At 42.9% G+C, this 20770-nt stretch overlaps 1 protein-coding gene across 2 annotated transcripts; it reads left to right on the plus strand.

Annotated features, from left to right (window-relative positions):
- Positions 1 to 11486: 11486 nt before the first annotated feature.
- Positions 11487 to 20729, plus strand: LOC147015961 (talin rod domain-containing protein 1-like). Of its 2 annotated transcripts, none has more exons than XM_085848634.1 (2): positions 11487 to 11577; positions 19438 to 20729. In XM_085848634.1, the coding sequence occupies exon 2, from the start codon at positions 19446 to 19448 to the stop codon at positions 20502 to 20504; it is 1059 nt and encodes a 352-aa protein (XP_085704760.1). In that variant the 5' UTR covers positions 11487 to 11577; positions 19438 to 19445; the 3' UTR covers positions 20505 to 20729. The 2 variants fall into 2 exon arrangements, with proteins under 2 accessions (XP_085704760.1, XP_085704759.1); XM_085848633.1 differs by having other exon boundaries at positions 11517 to 11610.
- Positions 20730 to 20770: the final 41 nt, after the last annotated feature.

A 20770-nucleotide genomic window follows, 5' to 3' on the forward strand; every position in this document is an offset into this window, starting at 1 on the left:
CTGAAATGGGGCCAAAAACGATATAGTACTTTATAGCATGATATTTCAAAAATGTATTGGGCCCGATATGTTGTCGTGGATCAGGCATTTTGTGGCAGAGGTATGCGCTCGACCGAGTGCCTTTCTACTTTATACTGTTATCATTTACATAGTTCTTTGTCACATTCGAAAATAACTCATTAAAACTGTTTATGATATTCTTTGTATCTGTTAATTTGTAATTCTCAACACTTATGGTAACAGGTCCTGAACTTTGTTGGTTAACGATCAAATCTCTCGTTTATTTCCAAAATGGTTATACAGTACTGCCATTTTGTAGGTTGTATAAAACAGGAAATGCAATGATCCCTTTTGGCCTTTCTGATCATACCTACAACTTCGTTCATCCATATCTATTTGTTTACATGGGCCTTTACTTTTGCATTGTACTCTTCTTTCTTTATCTTCAGTGATGTCAGACATCATCAACTGTGATTGCTGTGGATATGGCATCATATTTTCCTGGCATGGAAGCTGCTTATCTACACGAGAATGGAAGATTTGCATCCATGCATCCAAACAGTCATCAGGATCAAAGAATGTACCCCGGTCTGAACAGGCGGCATCACCATGTTCCTCTTATAATTAATCCCGAATGAAGTTTTTATCACACCTAACCGGATAATTGTGTGCTGCTTTTCGGAGGATATTTTCGTTTTCTGGATCATGCACACAGGGCAACCATCACTCAACCATCATGATTTAACAAAATCATGATTGTGATAGCATGTGTTCATGTCAGATACAGTATATATGATCCAAAAAAACTTTCAGCATTATCTGTGATTCAGGTGAGCTCCTCAATCAACTGGGTAAGATTAAATGAAATCTGGCCAGTATTTGGGAATATCAGCTGATTTCAGAGTTAACATCAAGCTAACCCATTGTTATCAGGCATTTTCCTTCTTGAAATTGTCGTGTCCAGCCGGTTAGGTTATATCCCATTCCTGGACCAGGTTTCGTGTTCAGGGAGGTTACCATCAGCTTTTGATGGATAGCCGAACGGTTCTATTCGGAGGCGAACAGCCGAGATCCTTGGAGATTATGGGACGCGCAGGACAGAAGGTGACTGAGCACGTACCAGAGCACGTACCACACGGGTCTGTCCTTGAACCCACAATGAACAGACAAACCAAGTAATTCAACAAATGATGGTTTAATGTACATAAATCAAAGAGCGATAATGAAAATAAATCAAAGAATGAGGTAATTTAAAGTGAGGTTAACTAAAGCCTAATTTGAGACGTCTCCACTCAGTCACAAAAACAGACAAGGGGAAAGATAAGAATAAAAGAAATTCCTCCTTTTATGCCGGTACTCAGCTGCATGTCCAGAGATGATTTTTTTAGGAGCCTGGCGATCCTCAAAATCGCATAGTCACCGCATGGGAAAACGTACCAAAATGGCGCCAAATCGCTCCACACGACTATGTAGGTGAGGTAATGCGTGTAGAGGTCTTCACCGCCAGGGCCCACGAACAGCCGCACAGTTTCTTCTTACAATCGAGATTGCCACACCACTCCTCTCAGTACCAGGTCTGCTCACAACAAAATGGCCCCGCCTGTCTCCCTGATCATACAACAAGGCGATCGCCGAGGCTCTGAGACAAGGCCAAGGGATGCACTCCCTTCTTTTCTTCTTCTCTCCTTCTCTTCTCCTCAGAAAAGTACAAACTTCATGATCCAGCCAAACAGTAAATGGCAAGCATCTCATTTCAGTATGTGAACGAATTCACACCAGCATGAACAAAGAGAACCACGCTGCCTTCTTGACTGTCGAGGAGAAGCCAGAGAGGTCCGATGTGTTCTGACCGCTGTCTCCTCACCATCATCCTCCCTCTTGTGTCACACTGACCCATCATCAGCCTCGGGGGCATGGCCTGCCAGTACGAAGCCAACGCTCGGCTCTGTTGCTGTTGTTGTTGGTGTAAAAACGTGGTTCTTTATGGCCAGCTTTGTAAATGCAAAAATGTCGGAAAATGTCACAGGAGGTAATCACATACTGGGAGCAACTAGCCTTAAACCTGAATTAGTTAACACAACACCATCCCTGTGTGGTGACATGCAACAGTCCTAATTAAGCTGACAGTTTTCGCAACTTCATTTACATTGTGATGTCTCCTACTCATCCACGGACCATGTTACACTGTTACAATCCTACCTTTACGATGAAATTCTTCCATCTACCCCACAAACATAACAACATATTCCTTCTCGCTCTGTTCCAAATAATTCTGTCCATTGTAAGGAGGAAGTTTTATTGCAGTACACTGTATAAATAAGAGTATGGGTGGAAGTGAAAAAGGGGTGAGGGGTTATAATGGGGTTTGGGTCAGAGGTGAAGGTGGGGGGTGATAATGGGCTAGGCCAGAAATGACCAAATAATTTAATCTTGATGGGATATGCTTTTTATTGAAATGAGCGATGCCGACCTGATGCTTCACTGATTGGTTTAATCGAGAGACAGCACGTTGGACTTCACAAACATATTGCATGTCAATCTGTGAATCTCAGTGAGGATGTAAAATGAAGTGAAACCCATGAAAAAGGATTAAAATAAAATAAAATAAAATGGAGTTGTTGTTCTTGCTGCTGCTGTTGAGGTTGTGATTGTTGTTTATTTGTGTACTCCTTCCGTGTACTTTTGTATTTTTTTTTACATTGCTTCAAGAAGTATAACTACATACAATGTTTCTTCCGTGTCCGTCATGCTTTATTCTAAAGATTTCCTGTTGTCATATTGTTGGAACCACGACATGAAAGCTCCAAGTCCTGCGACTTCTTCCATTCAGGAAAGAAGTTTTTAAAACAGGACTCTTGATTAAACAAACGGACACAAAGTTTCGTTCCAATTAAATTGATAAATTAGCTTTCCACCCAAATAAATCGATTATTAACTTTCCAACCAAGTGAATCGAAAATGAGCTTTCCTACCAAGTAAATCGGTTATTAACCTTCCAACCAAGTAAATTGATGATTAACTTTCCAACCAATTCAATCGATTATTAACTTTCCAACCAAGTAAATCGATTAAATAGCTTTGCAACGAAGTAAATGGATTACAGTATTAGCTTTCCAATATAAAGGCCCAGTCACACCTTGACGTTTTAGCAAGCTTATGCCGATTTTTGGATAATTTGTGTAAAACGCTGGTACACGCCGAATACGTTATGGGTAAGTTTTGATAACATTGAGAGCACGCTGAAAAACACTGCCATACGTCGTTGTACGCTGGCTTAAACGTTGTACTTTTCGGTTGTCCTCAAATTTTACATGCTTGAAATTTTAAGACTTATGCCAGCGTATGACTCACACGTTCTACATAACGCTGGCCATAAGTTGTAGGCACGTCACGCGATCGTTGACTCACGCTGACACACGTTACTTGTAAGTTAATCAAAAATCGAAACACGTCGAGGTAATGTTTAGCGTACCCGAAACTTATTTCTAACCTATGAGTAACGTGTTGTAGGCACGTCACGCGATCGTTGACACACGTTACTTGTAAGGTGTCATAAGTCGAAACACGTCGAGGTAATGGTTAGCGTCAGTGTTCCAGACTCCCTGGTTTTTATTTTTTTATTTTTATTTTTCTTCGGTATGACGGTGATGTTGACACTTCGATTTCTAGTGCGGTTATAATATAAAATAATTAATAGGCTGCCACTCAATGATTTAAATCATAACCGCACTACAAATCGAAGTGTCAACATCACCGTCATGCCGAAGAAAAAAAACAAACAAAAAAAAAAAAAAACGGGAGTCTGGAACACTGACGCTAACCATTACCTCGACGTGTTTCGACTTATGAGTACCTTACAAGTAACGTGTGTCGACGTGTGTCAACGATCGCATATAGTGCATACAACTTATTCCCATTGCATGCGGAACGTGTGAGGCATACGGCAAGTACGTCGTAAAATGTTTAACACGTTTAAAATTACAAGACGTACTCCACTTACTACGACGTATGATAGCGTACTTTAGCGTTCTATTCACGTATACCAAACTTACCCATACCGTAATCGACCTGCGCCAGCGTTTTAGACGCATTTTTCAGAGGTCGGCATACGGTGGCAAGATCGCCAAGGTGTGACTGCGATGTTGACACTTCCATTTCTCTGGAGGTTATGATTTGAATCGTTGTGCAGCAGCCTTTTAATAGGCTACGTCACGTCAGCGTCGGCGATACGTGCAGCGCGCTATGCATAAGTTAGACTATCGTTGGGCATAGGTTGTGAAGGCCGACAACAGGCTCAGCATTCGTTGGTATAAGTTATCTATAAGACAACGAAACGTTCTGTGTCCGTTACTAATATGTTATGCATACAACCAACTCGTTATGAATACGTCCGAATCTTAAAAAAAAAAAACATTAAAAGTTCAACGTAAGCCAGCGTTTTACATACATTTTGATACGTTGCCATTGCTGGCTAAAACGTCAAGGTGTGGACTGGGCCTTAACCATTTTTATTACTCTAAGACAGCAGGAACCCTTTAGAATAAAGTGTTAGGGACACACACACATGGGAGGACAGGCATTTCTCCATTTAGTAATAAATATATAATTACACCACCATGACCCCTGGCTTTCCTATCTTTCCTTTTCAGGAGAGTTTACAGTTTTCCTTCCCCAAATTTCCAGTTTTTCCTTCCTGACAATTCGCTTCAGTATCCATCTTATCTACACCGTGCATTCTCCCCAACTCCTCATCCTTACCCGCATCCTTTGTTTGTCCGTCTCCGTTTATTTCATGCCTCGGCCATGCAGTTGGCATTCCCCCTTCTCTTTCTGCTCTTCCTTTTGTTATGTTGCATCTTGACTTGTTCTGTGTTCTCACTCTTCCACGAGCCGTGACTGTGGATACGAAAAAGGAGTGCGTAAACAGGCCTGCCACTTACCGAGGCCAGAAGAGCTGCTGCTTTTTTTAACAAGTAATTGCCCTGGCAGCTTCCCTGGATCTGCTTGTGTGGACTGCAGACAGGATTGTGTGTTGCAGAGACGTCTTGTTGGTCAGGATCCATGTGACAATAGCCATTGCGGCATATGGTTTATAGTCCCAGAAACAGTGAAGTTATTGCAAACTAATTATAACAAATTAAAGGGCATGGTCAGTTCACTTGAAGCAGGTGGAAGAGGGGGTGGTGTGGATGTCTGGAGGTTAATAGGGTTATAAAATTAATGCTTCTATTCTTACAACAGTTCTACGCCTTTCATGCTTTAACCTTCTAACTTGCATTGTATTCTCTGAATACTCTGATGAACTGCCACTGGTTATAGAATGCATGTCGACCTGCTTAAGTTTGTGATACAACATATTTCATGCAACTGACTGGACTTCCTTACTTTTAATTTTAACTCTTTTCTACAAAATTATAGATTTTCACCTTTTGGCTTCAAATCCACCAGCCAAGTAAATTGTAGCGATCCGTTGATAATTTTTTGGAGGGGTTGGGGAAGGGCAGGCGCAGGTTGCACCCACAATGGCAAAACCTACATGTGAGAAGTAAGGACCTTTATAGTTGGACCATAAAACAAAGCAAGGGAATAAATGTGCAGGCAAAGAGGACAGAAATGAGGTGAGGAAGCACAGTAACCTCCAGGTAAGACTGTAAGAAGGTTAGGTTATGTTATGCAAAACGAGCTGTAAGTAACAGATTCAGGGGCAATCAACTGGTGCCGTGACGTCACTTCCGCCGGTGCATGCCATTATGCAGTACCTCTCAGAACCAGAACTTGTTGATGAAATTTCTGTTCCACTCGGCGCATTGCCAAAAATATTTTATTTGCATTTGGATAAAATATATTGAAATATCTGATGAAGTCAGTATTCATTGTTGGGTTTAATTGCGCTTTAAACCCAAACTCTGTAGAATAATTTGGGATGGCAACACAGCCACTTTAAGACAAACATCGGCCTTCACTTCCTCATCCCGACGATTCTTCATTTGTTTTTGTTTTTTGTGGCCCAACAACATGCGGTCACAAAACACCTTTCTGGCAGATGCCGTTGACTTGAAATTAAAATCCATTCCACCTAATAAAACACATATCTCACTCTCTCAATCAGTACACTCCCCTCCACTGCACTCAAAACCTCCTCCCCTCCCTCATCACCACAATCATGCTCCTTCCTCTCAGCACACCTCCCCCTCTTCCCAACCCCTCATATCTTGTACCTCCACCTGCTCACTCTCTTCTTCACCATACCTCTACCAAGTCTCATAATTCCCCTCTCCCCACCTCTCCCATCGCCCTCCTGCACCTTGGCTGTGCCTGCTCTCATCGTCTCCCCAACCTCTCAAAACAACGCCACACTCTTCCCCTTCCAAGCTTCCCTCCCACCTTTCTCAAAAACTCCTCCTCACCTCTCCCCTCACCTTTCTTCCTCCAATCTTCCCCCTCATTCCCCCTTCGCAAAATTCTCCCACTCCTCACACCCACAAAGCTGCCTACTTCCCCCACCCTCTCTCTCTTCCATCTCATCACTCCACCTCCTCCAATCTTCAACTGCCCTCTGCCACCTCTCTTATTACTCCCCACTGTACCTGAACCCATCACCACAGAGCCTTTTCTCCTCCTCATCCAGCCCTCTCCCCGAGCTCTTCTGCAATTCCCCACTCTTTCAACAGTTCTCCTTACCTCCCCCCCACCCCCCTCCTTCCTCGTCCTACCCTCCACCTCCCGTCCCTCTTCCTTAACAGTGTAGACCTCAAACATCCGGGCTTTCGCTCAAACCTGACATTTTTCCATGCAGGTTGCCACTGACAAACCAGACATAATCCGCTTAATAGAAACTTTCCTCCTACAAGACGTCTCTGATTCCCAAGTATCTCTCCCTGGTTACTCCCTCCTACGGTACGACAGACCTGAGCCTCGTCCTGGGGGAGGAGGTGCTCTGGTCATCAAAGACTCTATTCCTCACACTCCATGCACTGCCCTCTCTCCCCCACACCCACAGGAATACCTCTGGCTATGGCTTCAGCTCCACTCCCACCTCATGTTTATATGTGTGTTGTACTATCCACCAAACAGTGATGACTCCATTTACATCTCACTCTCTGAAAACATGGACCAGCTTCTATCTTCTCCTCCCAACTCTCTCTTCCTCATATGTGGCGACTTCAATTGTCATCATGCCAGTTGACTGGGTGTGAGTACCTCTCTCACCTTCCGTGAAACTTCAGCAAAAGACTTCTGCGACTCATTGGGACTGACTCAATCGGTCAAATTCCTAACCCGGATCCCAACCAATGGTACTCCATCTGTTCTGGATCTGATTTTCGCCAATTTCCCTGAAAATATCTGCTGTTCTTCCTCTGATCCAATCGGTTCATCTGACCACATGCTTGTCAAAGTGGACATCTCTCTGGCTGTTATTGGAGAACCACGTCAGTGCCATCGAGTCTGGCATTTCACTCGGGCCGACTGGCAGGGTCTCCAAGCAGCCATCAAACTTCCAGACTGGTCTCCCATCTCTACTTTCTCCGACATCAACTCGTCCTGGGAATTCTTTCAAAGAAACTTCCAATCTCTCATGCACAGATTTATCCCATCACGTCTTCATTTGTCCGACCATTCCTCCCGCCCATGGTACACTGAAGCTTGTGGCAAGGCAGTTGTCCTGAAACAACTTGGATTTGCCTCATGGAAGACTAATCCAACTGAAGGCAATCTCAGTTTCTTCCACAAAGCTCAGAACAAGTGTGTCTACCATCAGGAGAGCCAGAAAACAACATCTTTCTGATCTTAAGTCTGAACTCTCAAAACCTGTCTCCCTCCTCCAAATCCTGGTGGCATCGAGTTAAGTCTGTTTCTGGTGTATGTTCCCCCTCCATCCCCTTCTTTACCTCAAATGGCCACATAACTGACACTGCACATGAAAAGGCTGAATGCCTAAACTCCGTGTTTGCTTCTAAATCTTGTCCGAAACCCATCACTTTCTGTACCCACCTTAACCAGTCGTACCCAGCTGTTCCTGGACTCTGTCATTTTCTCCTGACAAGGTGGAGAGCTTGTGTTAAACCTCGACTCAGATTCTGCAACCAGTCCAGATGGCATCAGCCCACGTGTCCTAAAAACCTGCTCTGCTGCTATTTCTCAACCTCTCCCTGTTCTATTCACCCTCTCATTTGCTCAAGGTCATCTGCCATCAACATGGAATTAAGCAAACATTTCCACTCTGCATAAAAAAGGTGCAAAAACAGATCCATGCAACGACAGACCAATCAGCCTTCTCCCAATCACCAGCAAGGTTATGGAATCCATCATCGCTTCTGACATTAAATTATTCCTCTTCTCCAATGACTTGATTTCCTAGCATCAATTTGGATTCAGAGCAAGTCACTCTACCCTGGACATGCTTCTTCTGCTCTCCCAAAAATAGATGGAGATTCTCAATGCTAGACATGAAATCAGAGCCATCTCCCTTAACATATCGTGTGCTTTCGATACGGTCTGGCACCCTGCCCTGCCCACCAAACTCTCTTCTTATGGTATCCAAGGCCATCTCCACTCATGGCTCGCAGACTTCCTCTCCTGTTGCAGTCAACGTGTGGCCCTAAATAGAGTTCTTTCATTCCCCCCCCCCCCCCCCCGTCCTGTCCAGGCTGGAGTTCCTCAAGGCAGTGTTCTCGGCCCTGTTCTATTTCTGGTTTTCATCAATGATCTCTCCAACTCTCTGGAAAATGCTCTATCTCTTTGCTGATGACTCCACTCTATGCCGTACCATCTGTCATCCCTCAGATTGGCAAGCAGCAGCCTTTACACTCTCTGCAGACCTGGATAAAATCACCAGCTGGTCCAAAATGTGGAACATGTCTTTCAACCCTGACAAATCTCACACCATCACTATGTCTCTCCGAAAGGACCGGATGGAACCCCCCGCCCCCCACCCCCATCTACTTTCTCAACAATCTCCTTGAAGAAGTCCTTTCATTCAAGCTTCTGGGCCTCACTATCTGCCATGATCTTTCCTGGGAAAGCCACATTTCCAAGCTGGCCTCCAAAGACAGTCACTGACTGGGCATTCTCCATCGTGCAAAGTCCTTCCTTGGCACACCTGAGCACCTGACCACATACAAAGCTTTCATTCGCAGCCTGATGGAGTACTGCTCTCCCCTCTGGGCTGGTGCTCCCGCCTCTCACCTTTCTCGGCTTCACACTGTGGAAACCAAGGCATTCAAGATGATTGGTATTTCCCACAATGAGGCTGAGTCTTTGAGTCTCTCATTGTTTCACTGCAGGTAGGTTGGTGCTCTTTCTGTCTTCTACCGTCTTCTCTCGAGCCTCGCCCCCCCTGCTCTGTCTGAGATTTGTCCCCCCCTCCCCCCATATTTCCGCATGGTGCTCATGGTCCGGCAGGAATCCCCTTCTTGTAAAACTACCCAAATCAAGAATCCCTGCTCACCTTCACTCTTTCATTCCTCTTTTTCCCGCCTTTGGAACAAACTCCCACATTCTCTTCAATCCCACTCTTTCCTCCAGGTGTTCAAAACAGCTGTTCACCACCATCTCTTATGGTTCACTACCATCCCCTTTCCAAAACCACAATATTTTCTACCCACACTAATCCACCTCAAACCCACCTCCTTCAAATTCCTTGCTTTCCTTCCTGAAAGTCCTTGTCGTGTAAGGACCTGAAAGTCCCTTTAGTGTACATCTTGTTTACCCTGTGTACCCCGCCCCATCCCTCTCCTCTACACAGATCTCCTCATGTCTCTGTTCTACACTGTCTTTTTCCTTCCCTCTCCCCCCTCTTGCCCCTGCTCCCCTTTTTGTACATTCTGTGTGTTAGCTCTCATACAAGCCTCGACAGTCTTTACAACAAAAAAAAAATTCTGCAATATCAAGCACAGATGCTGTGGAATTACTCTGAATCATTTGTTCAATTCCTTGGATATTGGCAGGAGTCAAAGCTGTCACTGGAATGTGTTCACTCGGGAGATCTTCAACCGAGTCTCAGTCATCTTTGAACTTTCTGACCCACTCAGTCAAACATGCTTCCTTTTGAGAGTGTCACCCTAAACCTGTTTCACCAATCTGTGAATATCTGCTGCTTTCACGAAACTTGTATCCCATCCCACATCACTGTTTCACAATGCATGATACAGCACTTGCTGCCATCTTTGCTCGAGCAACAATGCATGAGATGGCAACTTCCTGTCCACGTGATGATGATTCTTCCTTCTTCTTCTTCTTCAACAGCTACAATTATTCCCATGATCTTGTAGGGTTTGCCAGGGGAGGTTTTTGCCAAAAGTCTTTCACGAACCATGAAAGCTGGCCAGGCTAGACGCTCAACGCTCGACTAAGTAGTTAGGGCGGGAATTAGGAATTTGTTCAAGGTTCTGCCTATAACTAGCCTACTCTTCAAGGACACGGTGGGATCTTTAACGTCCAATTTAATATCCATCCGAGGGAAGGCACACACATTGATCAATCACCCTGCCTACGAAACAGCTGGGAAGGCAGTTTTTACCTGAGTTGTGATTCAAACCCAGGTTAGACGGCTTGGAGATGAGAGTGCATACCTCTAGGCAATCCTGCCAGTCCATACTCACCTGGTGATATTTACTTATAATTAAAAAAGCTCCAAAAATCTGGCTGTGCACCTGTTGATGAAGCGTTTCAGACCCATATATTTATTAAATGCAGACATAGTGGGGGTGGGGGTTATGCAATGTGTAAATGGCATGTATATAGATGGAGAGACTAAAATGTGAGGGTGGTACACACACACACACACACACACACACACACACACACACACACACACACACACACACACACACACACACACACACACACACACACTCTAGTGCAACCTTGAGGCTGATGGTTGCATCATTGGTTCAGGATGCAGCACCGCTGATGCAGTGCCCCTATTACTCATTTCACCAAACTCAGAAAGATGACAGGCAGAGTCAACCACACCTGGTGTTAGTTAATTCAGCAGCTGACAGGGCTGTTGAAGATCAGAAAAAATGACCAGAATGAGTTTTCAATACTCCATAGCCAGAACAAGGAAGATCAAATTCAGGAGGAGAAAGCAGCATGCGTCAAGGGTCCTTAAACATCTCCAGGTAGATGTGACAGTTGACCTAATGTTTCCTCAGAAAGAACAGTGTCACTGATGTCATTTATCAGGCACTGACAAAATATGACGTCACACTGACTTCAAAACACCATGACGCAGTTAGTAGTACATCAGCTTATCTTGCTTGTTCCATGAGGAATTGACCAGACAGATAAGACATACCTCTGTCAACCACTTTCCTGGGAATTATAAATTACGGATGAGAAGTAAAACAATCATAATTTGGTTCATTGTATGGGCAGGCACGTTTTGCTGCTTTTGAAGCAATCTCGAAAACAATTGGCGCTGGAGGTACAGATCCAGCCGTCAGGGCGTATCCCACAGGCATCCTGTACGTTCCATAGGCTTCCTGTGGTCTCACAACATGAGGAGTTCAAAACGGGCCTGCACAGGGCAGGAACATATTGTTCAGTAAAAATTGGGACAGCGGACATCGACCGGTAAGTTGGATTGGTTGCGAATGTTTTCAGCAGGTAACTCATTTTCTGTATCTGTTTGGATATACAGTACTGTGGCAAGAAAGTAGGATAAGAGTGGATTCAACTTTCCGTCGCTAGAAAAACAATATATATATATATATATATATATATATATATATATATATATATATATATATATATATATATATATATATATATATATATATATATATATATATATATATATACACACATGTCAGCTTAAAAATGTATAACATTCAAACTTCAATGATGCTAGGTAGCCCATACTGTGACACACGACATGAGGTTTTCAGGTGATACACCAAGGTTAAAAAAATATTCTTCACCAAAAAAATATGAAGCAACAACCTTTGAACTCTGATGTAAATTATGGATCCAGATTTAAGAATTCTTCATCAGTTGTCTGCAAGGTATGCAAACCAGGCATGACCCATGTCAATTCCCTCTCAGAAATGGTCACCCATGGGCCAAGTGGTCGAAGTTGGTTTAGCATTAGTAGATGTCATTTAACACGAAATGTTACCTCGTGCTATCGGGATTCCGAGTAGAATATTCAAACCTGTGTCATTTCTCGGGCAATGACGAAGTACCGGCAAACCGCATAGTTCATGGAGAGACCTCGTTCAAGTCTCCCACGTGAGGATCGTAATCTTGACATCCTTGCAGGAGACGACATTCTTCAACAGCATGATCTCTCCATATATGACCAGCAAAGAGCAAACAACCATCAAATTTTGACCCAGAAAGGTAAGAAGAGGCTCCCTGCCAGTGGTGAGAGGTCCAGAAGACCACTGGTCAACATGCCTTGAACGAAGCACCACTCACAGCAGTTCATGCAATGGGCAGCACAACATAAGAAATGGAAGGTGAACCGTTGGTGCCACATTGTTTTCACTGGGATATCTAGCCACAACTTAAATGATAGATGTGATCGTGTCTGGAAGCAAAGTCATGAATGATTTGATAATCGTGCCATGATGCAAACTCATGATACATGCTGGTTCTGGCATTGAAGTTAGCCAAAGAACTGTGATCTTGTTTTCATTCAGAAAGATGCTACGACTGGTGGATTGAGATAATCATCATTCCTCTGGCTCAACTTCATGTTTATGGATGATATTGCCATCTACACTATGCACATATGTTGTCAACGCTGCAGTTCAGGATCATCATAACACTTACATGGACTGGCCCGCACAATCTTCGTCTTCTTTTCTTCCTCTCTTTCCTTTACAAGGGGTGAGGCCGAATGGTACAAAGCTTCTGCCGTGCCTTGAACATGATGCTCCTCCATTTCTCCCTGTCCGCTGCAGCCAACTATATCCACACTCCAAACACCCCTCACCTTATTGATATCCCTTCTCACATAATCTTCCCATCTCAGCCATGGTCTTCCTCTTTCTAGTCGAGATGCCAAACAGCCATTTCGAGGCAAAGCATACTTTAGTGTCATTATGAAGTTTTTTTGTTGATTCATCACCTCTGAGTTAACTTGAATCAGAATCAGCCGGGTGCCAGACTCACACCCTTGAGGAATTTTTTTTAAGAGGCGAAAAACAAAATGGCCACCACCGACTTTCGATAAATTCTGTTTTGGGCTTTATCTTCACTTCTAATGCACTTACACACACAATTTTGGTGTCTACTACTATGTTTCATGCGACAGACAAGGTAAACGTTGATGATTCTCTCAAGATTGGCGACAACAGATGGCAGAATTTGAATCTGGATGGCCAAGCTTCAACAAGGCACTAACCAACAAAGTGACCCTGATGACTTCGACCAAAAAGAGCATCAAGCTGGATGGAAGGCCAGTATATGATACCGAATTGATCTACACCCAAGTCATACGTCTCCAACAACACAGGGATATTGATATCAAGGATGTCCTCTCTTACGAACTGTCCCCTGTCCCAGCCTCCTTGTTTGATGAGAGCGGTGCGATGCAGGCTCAGTCGAAAGCAATCCTGACGACGAAACTCCAAGTTGAGAAATCAAGTCAAATCCAAGGTGTTCCAGATGCTTTCATCATCGATGGATGCGCCATGTTATGGACTGTACATTGGCCCACAAATGGTACAGTTGAGGATTATGTGATCAACTTCATGGGAACCATCAAATACCACCTGGAGTGTTGTGATGTATACCTGATTTTCGACAGGTACATCAAAATCAGCATGAAACAAATGTCGAGATCCAGTCGCGCAGGTCATGATTCAAGTCGAAAACATCAACTCAACTTACACACACTTCCAGCACAAAAAGTGGCCCTAAATGTAGCCTACAACAAAGTACAACTGATCGATTTGATCTGTCAGTATCTGATGACCCACATTGTGGACAACCAGACCAAACTGGTGATCACCGGAAAAGATCCTACATCAGTTCAAGTATGGAACAATTCCACTCTCCAGAAACAGGATCTGAAAACACACCATGAAGAAGCAGATGTCATTATCATCCATCACTTAGTTAGAATTGAGTCAGGTGTCAGTGGTGACTCACACATCAAAGTGGCCTGCGACGATACAGATGTCTTTGTCTTGTTGATTCATTTCTTCCTCGAGGAAAAGATGACTGGATGTCAGCATGGAGAGTCCGTGTGCTGGGAGGGCGAACGTGGACATTCGCCAAATAGCACTGAAACACAAAAGCATCGCCAAATATCTGCCTGCTGTACATGCTCTGACCGGATGCGATACTGTGTCGTATTTGTTTGGCATTGGAAAGGCCACAGCGCTGAAGGTACTAATGGGCGGACATCATCCCACCTTATTTGGTCAGCTGGAAGCAGACGAGGAAAAGCTGATATCTGAGGCAACTACCTTCACTGCTGCCTGTTATGGTTCCAAAGTCGAAGGTGATATGTCCACACACCGGTATCAGTTGTGGAAGTCAAAGATGGCCAACTCCAAGATTACCTCTGCTCCGAAATTGAAGTCGTTGCCCCCATCGTATGATGCCTTTGATCAACATGTACATTACACTCATCATCAAGTCATTATATGGAAATCGGCCACTCAGTCAGACCCTCCGAACTTTGATCCCATCAAGTATGGATGGCAAGAAGGTGAGGACGGTGCGACGTTGTGTCGAACCACACTTCCACCTGATGTGTCTGCTGCACCAGTCACCATTCCGCAGCTGATCAAGTGTGGATGCTCCACCAGCCGGCCATGTTCCACCGGGAGGTGTGGTTGTGTGGCAGCACAGATGTCATGTTCGATGTTTTGCAGTTGTAATACTGGATCAGATTGTCGTAACGAACAGACAAGGGCAGTAGCTGCTAATCACGACGACGATGACGAAAATTGAACATAATGTAGAACATTGCATCCTCAACAAAGTTAATATTTCTTGAAAATAAAAGGTAATTTCAAAATCATATTACATGTAGATACTTACTTTAAGACATAACCCAAAGTCATAGTCAACTTAACTATCCACATGTATCCGGATATATTTGTGTAAAAATCGTATTCCAATATAATCATCAATTCATTGATCATTGCAAGTAAGTAACTTCAGCTGTCATTGACTATTAATTATTTTACGTAGTATTAATATTTGAGGGTTCATCAAATTCAATTTCTTACTCGAAGTGATCAGTGGAACTGCAAAATATCCATTTTTTCATATTAAAATGGTGGCCATCTTGAAAATATGAAACAGGTCTTATATATACACCTTCAATTTTATCATTATCGGATTCCTTGACCATGAAAATATAGCAGTAGACACCAAAAATGTGTTTGTAAGTGCATTTGAAGTGAAGATATAGCCCAAAACAGAATTTATCGAAAGTCGGTGGTGGCCATTTTGTTTTTCACCTCTAAAAAAAATTCCTCAAGGGTGCGAGTCTGGTACCTGGCTGATTCTGATTCAGGATAGCTTAGAGATGATGAATCAACCAAAAAAAAAACAACTTCATAATGACACCACAACATGCTTTTTCACATTTCACATTTTTCACTATTCCTCCTACCTTACTCTATCAACCTATCCAGTCTCTTTGCCATTCTCTCTTCCTCCATCTGCACCAAGTGTCCATCCAACTTCAGTCAGCTTTTTTTTTTTTTTTACAAATCTCCCCATTAAACTCATCTGCCCACCAATCTCCTCCCTCAGTTCATCAATCATTTTTCTATCCAATCCTCCTGATTCAATTGTTCTCGAAGACCCGCAGCCCCAGTTGTTATTCTCCCCCATCAGTACCACCATCTCCCGACCGTAAAGCTATGCCAGTATTACACAAGACACCGGAACTTTCCCTTTCAATTTCCTTGATATTTTTCTGTCTGCCATCAATCCCTCCATCCTCCTCCACACATTTGAACCCACTTCTCTCCTCCTTCACACCTCTGCCTCCGAACTACCATCCTCAGTCTCTGTCCCCTCCCCCACACAGATACTCAAACCTATTTCCCCACCAAATCTCCTTCCCCTCTAACCTGATATTAATTTCATTTTTCTGCTGCTCACCCATATCACTTCAGTCTTCTCCATACTCATCTTCAGTCCATGCTTCCCGAATTCCGAATTACACTCCTCCACGACCTCCTGCATTTCCCGGTTACTCTTCGCCACAACATCCAGATCGCCCGCATACAACATCTTCCTCAGATTTATTTTATATCTTGATTTATTTTTATCCTCCTGCTTACCAGCTCCATCCCAATATATATATATATATATATATATATATATATATATATATATATATATATATATATATATATATATATGTATATATATATATGTATATATATATGTATATATATATATATATATATATGTATATATATATATATATATATATATATATATATATATATATATATATATATATATATGTATATATATATATATATATATATATATATATATATATATATATATATATATATATATATATATATATATATATATATATATATATATATATATATATATATATATATATATATATATATATATATATATATATATATATATATATGTATATATATATATATATATATATATATATATATATATATGTATATATATATATATATATATGTATATATATATATATATGTATATATATATATATATGTATATATATATATATATATATATATATATATATATATATATATATATATATATATATATATATATATATATATATATATATATATATATATATATGTATATATATATATATGTATATATATATATATATATATATATATATATATATATATATATATATATATATATATATATATATATATATATATATATATATATATATATATATATATGGACTGAGAGAGCTTCCCTGCCTCAACCCGATGTTCACTGAATCCTCTGACATCCCAGGACCAACTAAAATCCTTTCATTTGTTTTCTTGTACATCCCTTCCACCAATCTAACTTTTTCTCCAGCATTCCCATCCATCCCAGTGTCACCATCACCATCTCTCTCTCAGGACAGTCATTGGCCTTCTCAAGATCCACAAATCAGAATGCCATTTCACCTTGCATCTGCAACCTCTTCGATACCAACTGTCTCAGTGTGATCCTTTGTCCCCTTATCCCTTCTAAACTTCTGTTTTTATTTACCTAGTACAGTATCTCCTTCTCAATACACGTTTTATCCTCCCGTCCAGAATCCTCTCCAGTACCTTAATTTAAGAACGTAATGCCTCTGTCCATCTCCGGATCCTGTACATCGTCCTTCTCCTTCCATATTGGCACAATTAGCCCTGTCCTCCAATCTTCCGGAATCGAACCCTCTTTCATATATTCAACAGCTTCTTCGTTCAACGGTCTCTGACTTCTGCTGCAATTAGCATCTTCATACATACCTCATCAATGCCTGGCGCTCTTCCCTTCTTAAATCGCTTTTGGGCTGTCCACACTTCCTCTTCCATGATGTCCTCTAATTACTCTTTCCCCTCGACATAACATGGTAGCTCCTGCTCACCGTTGCTTCCTCCCCAATTCAACAACTCCTTAAAATAGCTTTCTCATACCTTCAATACTGCCCCCCTCTCTGTCACGAGCTTCCCATCACAATCTTTAATCTCCCCTCCCCCCACCCCCTCTCCCCCATTCACGTTCTTACCATTGTCATCCCTTTCACGAACCAATTTATAGATCATCTGCACAATCTCTGGAACCAAATCTGATGTAACTTGCTTTGGACATCACACGGAGGAACGTTTGTGGTCGCAAAGGCAACACATAGTCTGTTGATGAACTAGAAGTGGTCATGGTCGAAGAATTGTGAAATGTCCTACAAGAAGAGGTGAATCTTCTAATTTGAGATATTTCTAGCGGGAAGGGACATCAACACAAACGTATGGAAAAGGGGGGGGGGGGGAGCCGACATGACAGTGAGTGGGGGTGGGTGGGGGAGAAAGGTTGAAGCACTCTATGCATGAATAAATTTGGCAAACTGTAAGGTCGTGAAGTAGAAACAATCAGACCGAACACAATGCACTCAATTTCACGAAGGTTTTATTCATAGCACTCAACTCCATTACTGGTCGGTCCCGTGTGTCGCGCATGCGCACATGGCACTCATGTCAAACCCGAGGAAGGGCGATACATCACAATATCTCCCCCTTTAATTACAAATCTAACCGGTCTGGATGTTTAGCTACACGGGAGGACCTACGCAAAGGAGTTGTTACAGGTGCAGATTTAGGTGGCATGGCCAAACGCACCGGACTGGCAGCGGGTACAGGTACAGAAACTTTGGGCGGGGACGCATTCTTGACAACTTCAGATGCAGGCTCAGAAACAACAGTTGCATTCTCGGACAACGGAACAATAACTGGATGAATCACAGAATTTGCATCGTCCTCCAACTCAATATAACGCAGCTTGATCTGATCCACATGTTTGTTAACTGTACCCTCATCTTTCAGCTCGACACAAAAAACACGAGTTCATTCCTTGCTAATAACAACACCTGGCAGCTCCAAGACCATGGTTCAGTACATAAACTGGATCACTTACAGCAAAGTCGCATAATGCAGCCGTGTGATCATGATAGCATTTTTGACTGACGCTTATTATCAACAGTTTCACCGATGTCAGGATGAACAAGAGAAAGGGTGGTTTTGAGTTCTCGCTTTATAAGCAATTTGGCTGGAGGCACTCCAGTTACGGAATGTGGTCTGGAACTGTAACCCAGCCTTTGTTCAAGGTTTGAAGACTGGAATGAAGACTGACATCAGAGAGAGATTTGAATCAAAATTATAAGTGAACATGAAGAGTTCAGGAAATTTTATGATATTTTGAATTTGACTGGTTTTTTTTTTCATTTATAAGATACTTAAAATTGGGACAGAAGGAAACATGGAGGCATATAGTGGACTATTGGGGGAACTAGTGAGCAAGAGATGAACAGGTCGGGATGGAGGATAACATGATGGCGATGCACTGCCATTTGCCATCTAAAAAAAAGCAATCAGACAGAGATGCAGAGGCAATTCGACAACAGGGAGGAGAAAAAGCAGAAAAGGGATCAGAAAATTTGGACTTGCAACTATAGAGAGACTCTGAGCCCTACGTGGCGATGGCATGCACGTGTGGTGAAGTTAGGTGAACTTAGACTACCTTTGAGCTTCTCGGTCCACATTATTGGTCGATGCAAGCTGTACTTTGTACACTGATTCAATTATGCAGAAAATATTATTCATGCTGAACTCTGTTTCTGTATTTATTTCCTCCTCGTTTCAGAAATCTAGACTCAGTGCAGTGTTTGTATCACTGACCTTTGCAATGATGTTTGTTTACTTGCCCACTAATTCATTTAGTTTTGTTACTATGTGCACACAGATATTAGCATGGCCAGTACTTCATCTACCATTGGCACAACAGCCCATCTCCAAAGACTAGCCAGGGTGTCAGAAGTGAGCGCACAGCGCCTGCAAACAGTGGCAGAACTTCTGTTGCTCTCCGGCGACTGTCGCCCGGTGCTGCCAGCAACAAACCATGTGCAGGACGGTGCTGCTGCTCAGGAGAGGGAGGCCGAAGATAATTCATTTGAGAAATGTCGAGACACTATTGTAGCTGGCAGCAAACACTTGGAGATCTTTATGTTTGACGTGCAGTCCCAGATGAGCATGGGCCGTTTTGAGGATGCGTGCGGGAGTGTGGAGTGCACAGCGAACCTCGTGCTGAAGATCATTGAACACGCCGTGCATGCTGCTTACCTGGCCGCGTCCAAAGCCACAGACTCCGATCCGGCCTTACCAGGAATGCTCGACCACTATCGGATGTGCCTTTCCCGTTTTGAAGTGCTGCAATGCTGCAATCGCCTACGCAGCACCTCGTACTGTGACTTGAATGCACGTGAGCTTCTGGAGATTTCAGGCACAGTCTCTCATCATCTCAAACTGCTGTCAGAGCCATGCCTGGTTGCCAGCGAGCGTGTATGTGATCCCTTTCTGCGTGAACAGCTCAAGCACGCGGTGAAGTGCATCAGTGCAGCCGCTACAGCACTCATTGCATGCATTCGTGCACTCAAGGAAGAGCCTGGGGAGCAGAGCCACCAACGATGCGTGCTCTTTGGCGCACCCTTGCTGGAATCGGTGCGTGCTCTGTTGGGCCTTGCCTCCGAGATGCACCTTTCCGGTACTCCTGCCGTGCTTGGCACTCAAGGTCGCACGGTACACACGGCCGTGCTCGGTGGTGCAATGAGTGTGGTGTCATCCTGCGTGCTGATGTTCCAGAGCATGCAGGAAGTGGCTCGCCGGCCTGGAGACAGGGAGCAGACCACCAAAGCACAAGGTCGGCTGCAATGTGCGGCCCGTGCTGCAGTGGAGGGTTGTGCCATGCTGCTGCAAGCCTTAAGAGATGCAATGCCCAGCAGATTTGATACCAACGGCATCAACTTGCTCTAAAAACAATTCTGTCCATCGCTTTAACATTTTCCATGTAATTAACAAATTTTGAAATATATTTTGCAGAATGTTCAACGATTGTCTACTCACATTTGAAACATCTCCCTGCATTGAATTCCCAACGAAGTGGGATGACAAAGGCACATGCATCACAAAGTGTTTGCTATCCTTTTGGAGGGCACACTAAGCTCATGGCTGTCCTGTGCATGAGAAAAGTTCTCATGATTAAAAATATTTATATTTATATATATATATATATATATATA

The sequence above is a fragment of the Eptatretus burgeri genome, chromosome 12 (assembly GCF_056783735.1).
Source record: "Eptatretus burgeri isolate ZD-2024b chromosome 12, Ebu_testis_v1, whole genome shotgun sequence".
Lineage (NCBI taxonomy): Eukaryota > Metazoa > Chordata > Myxini > Myxiniformes > Myxinidae > Eptatretus > Eptatretus burgeri.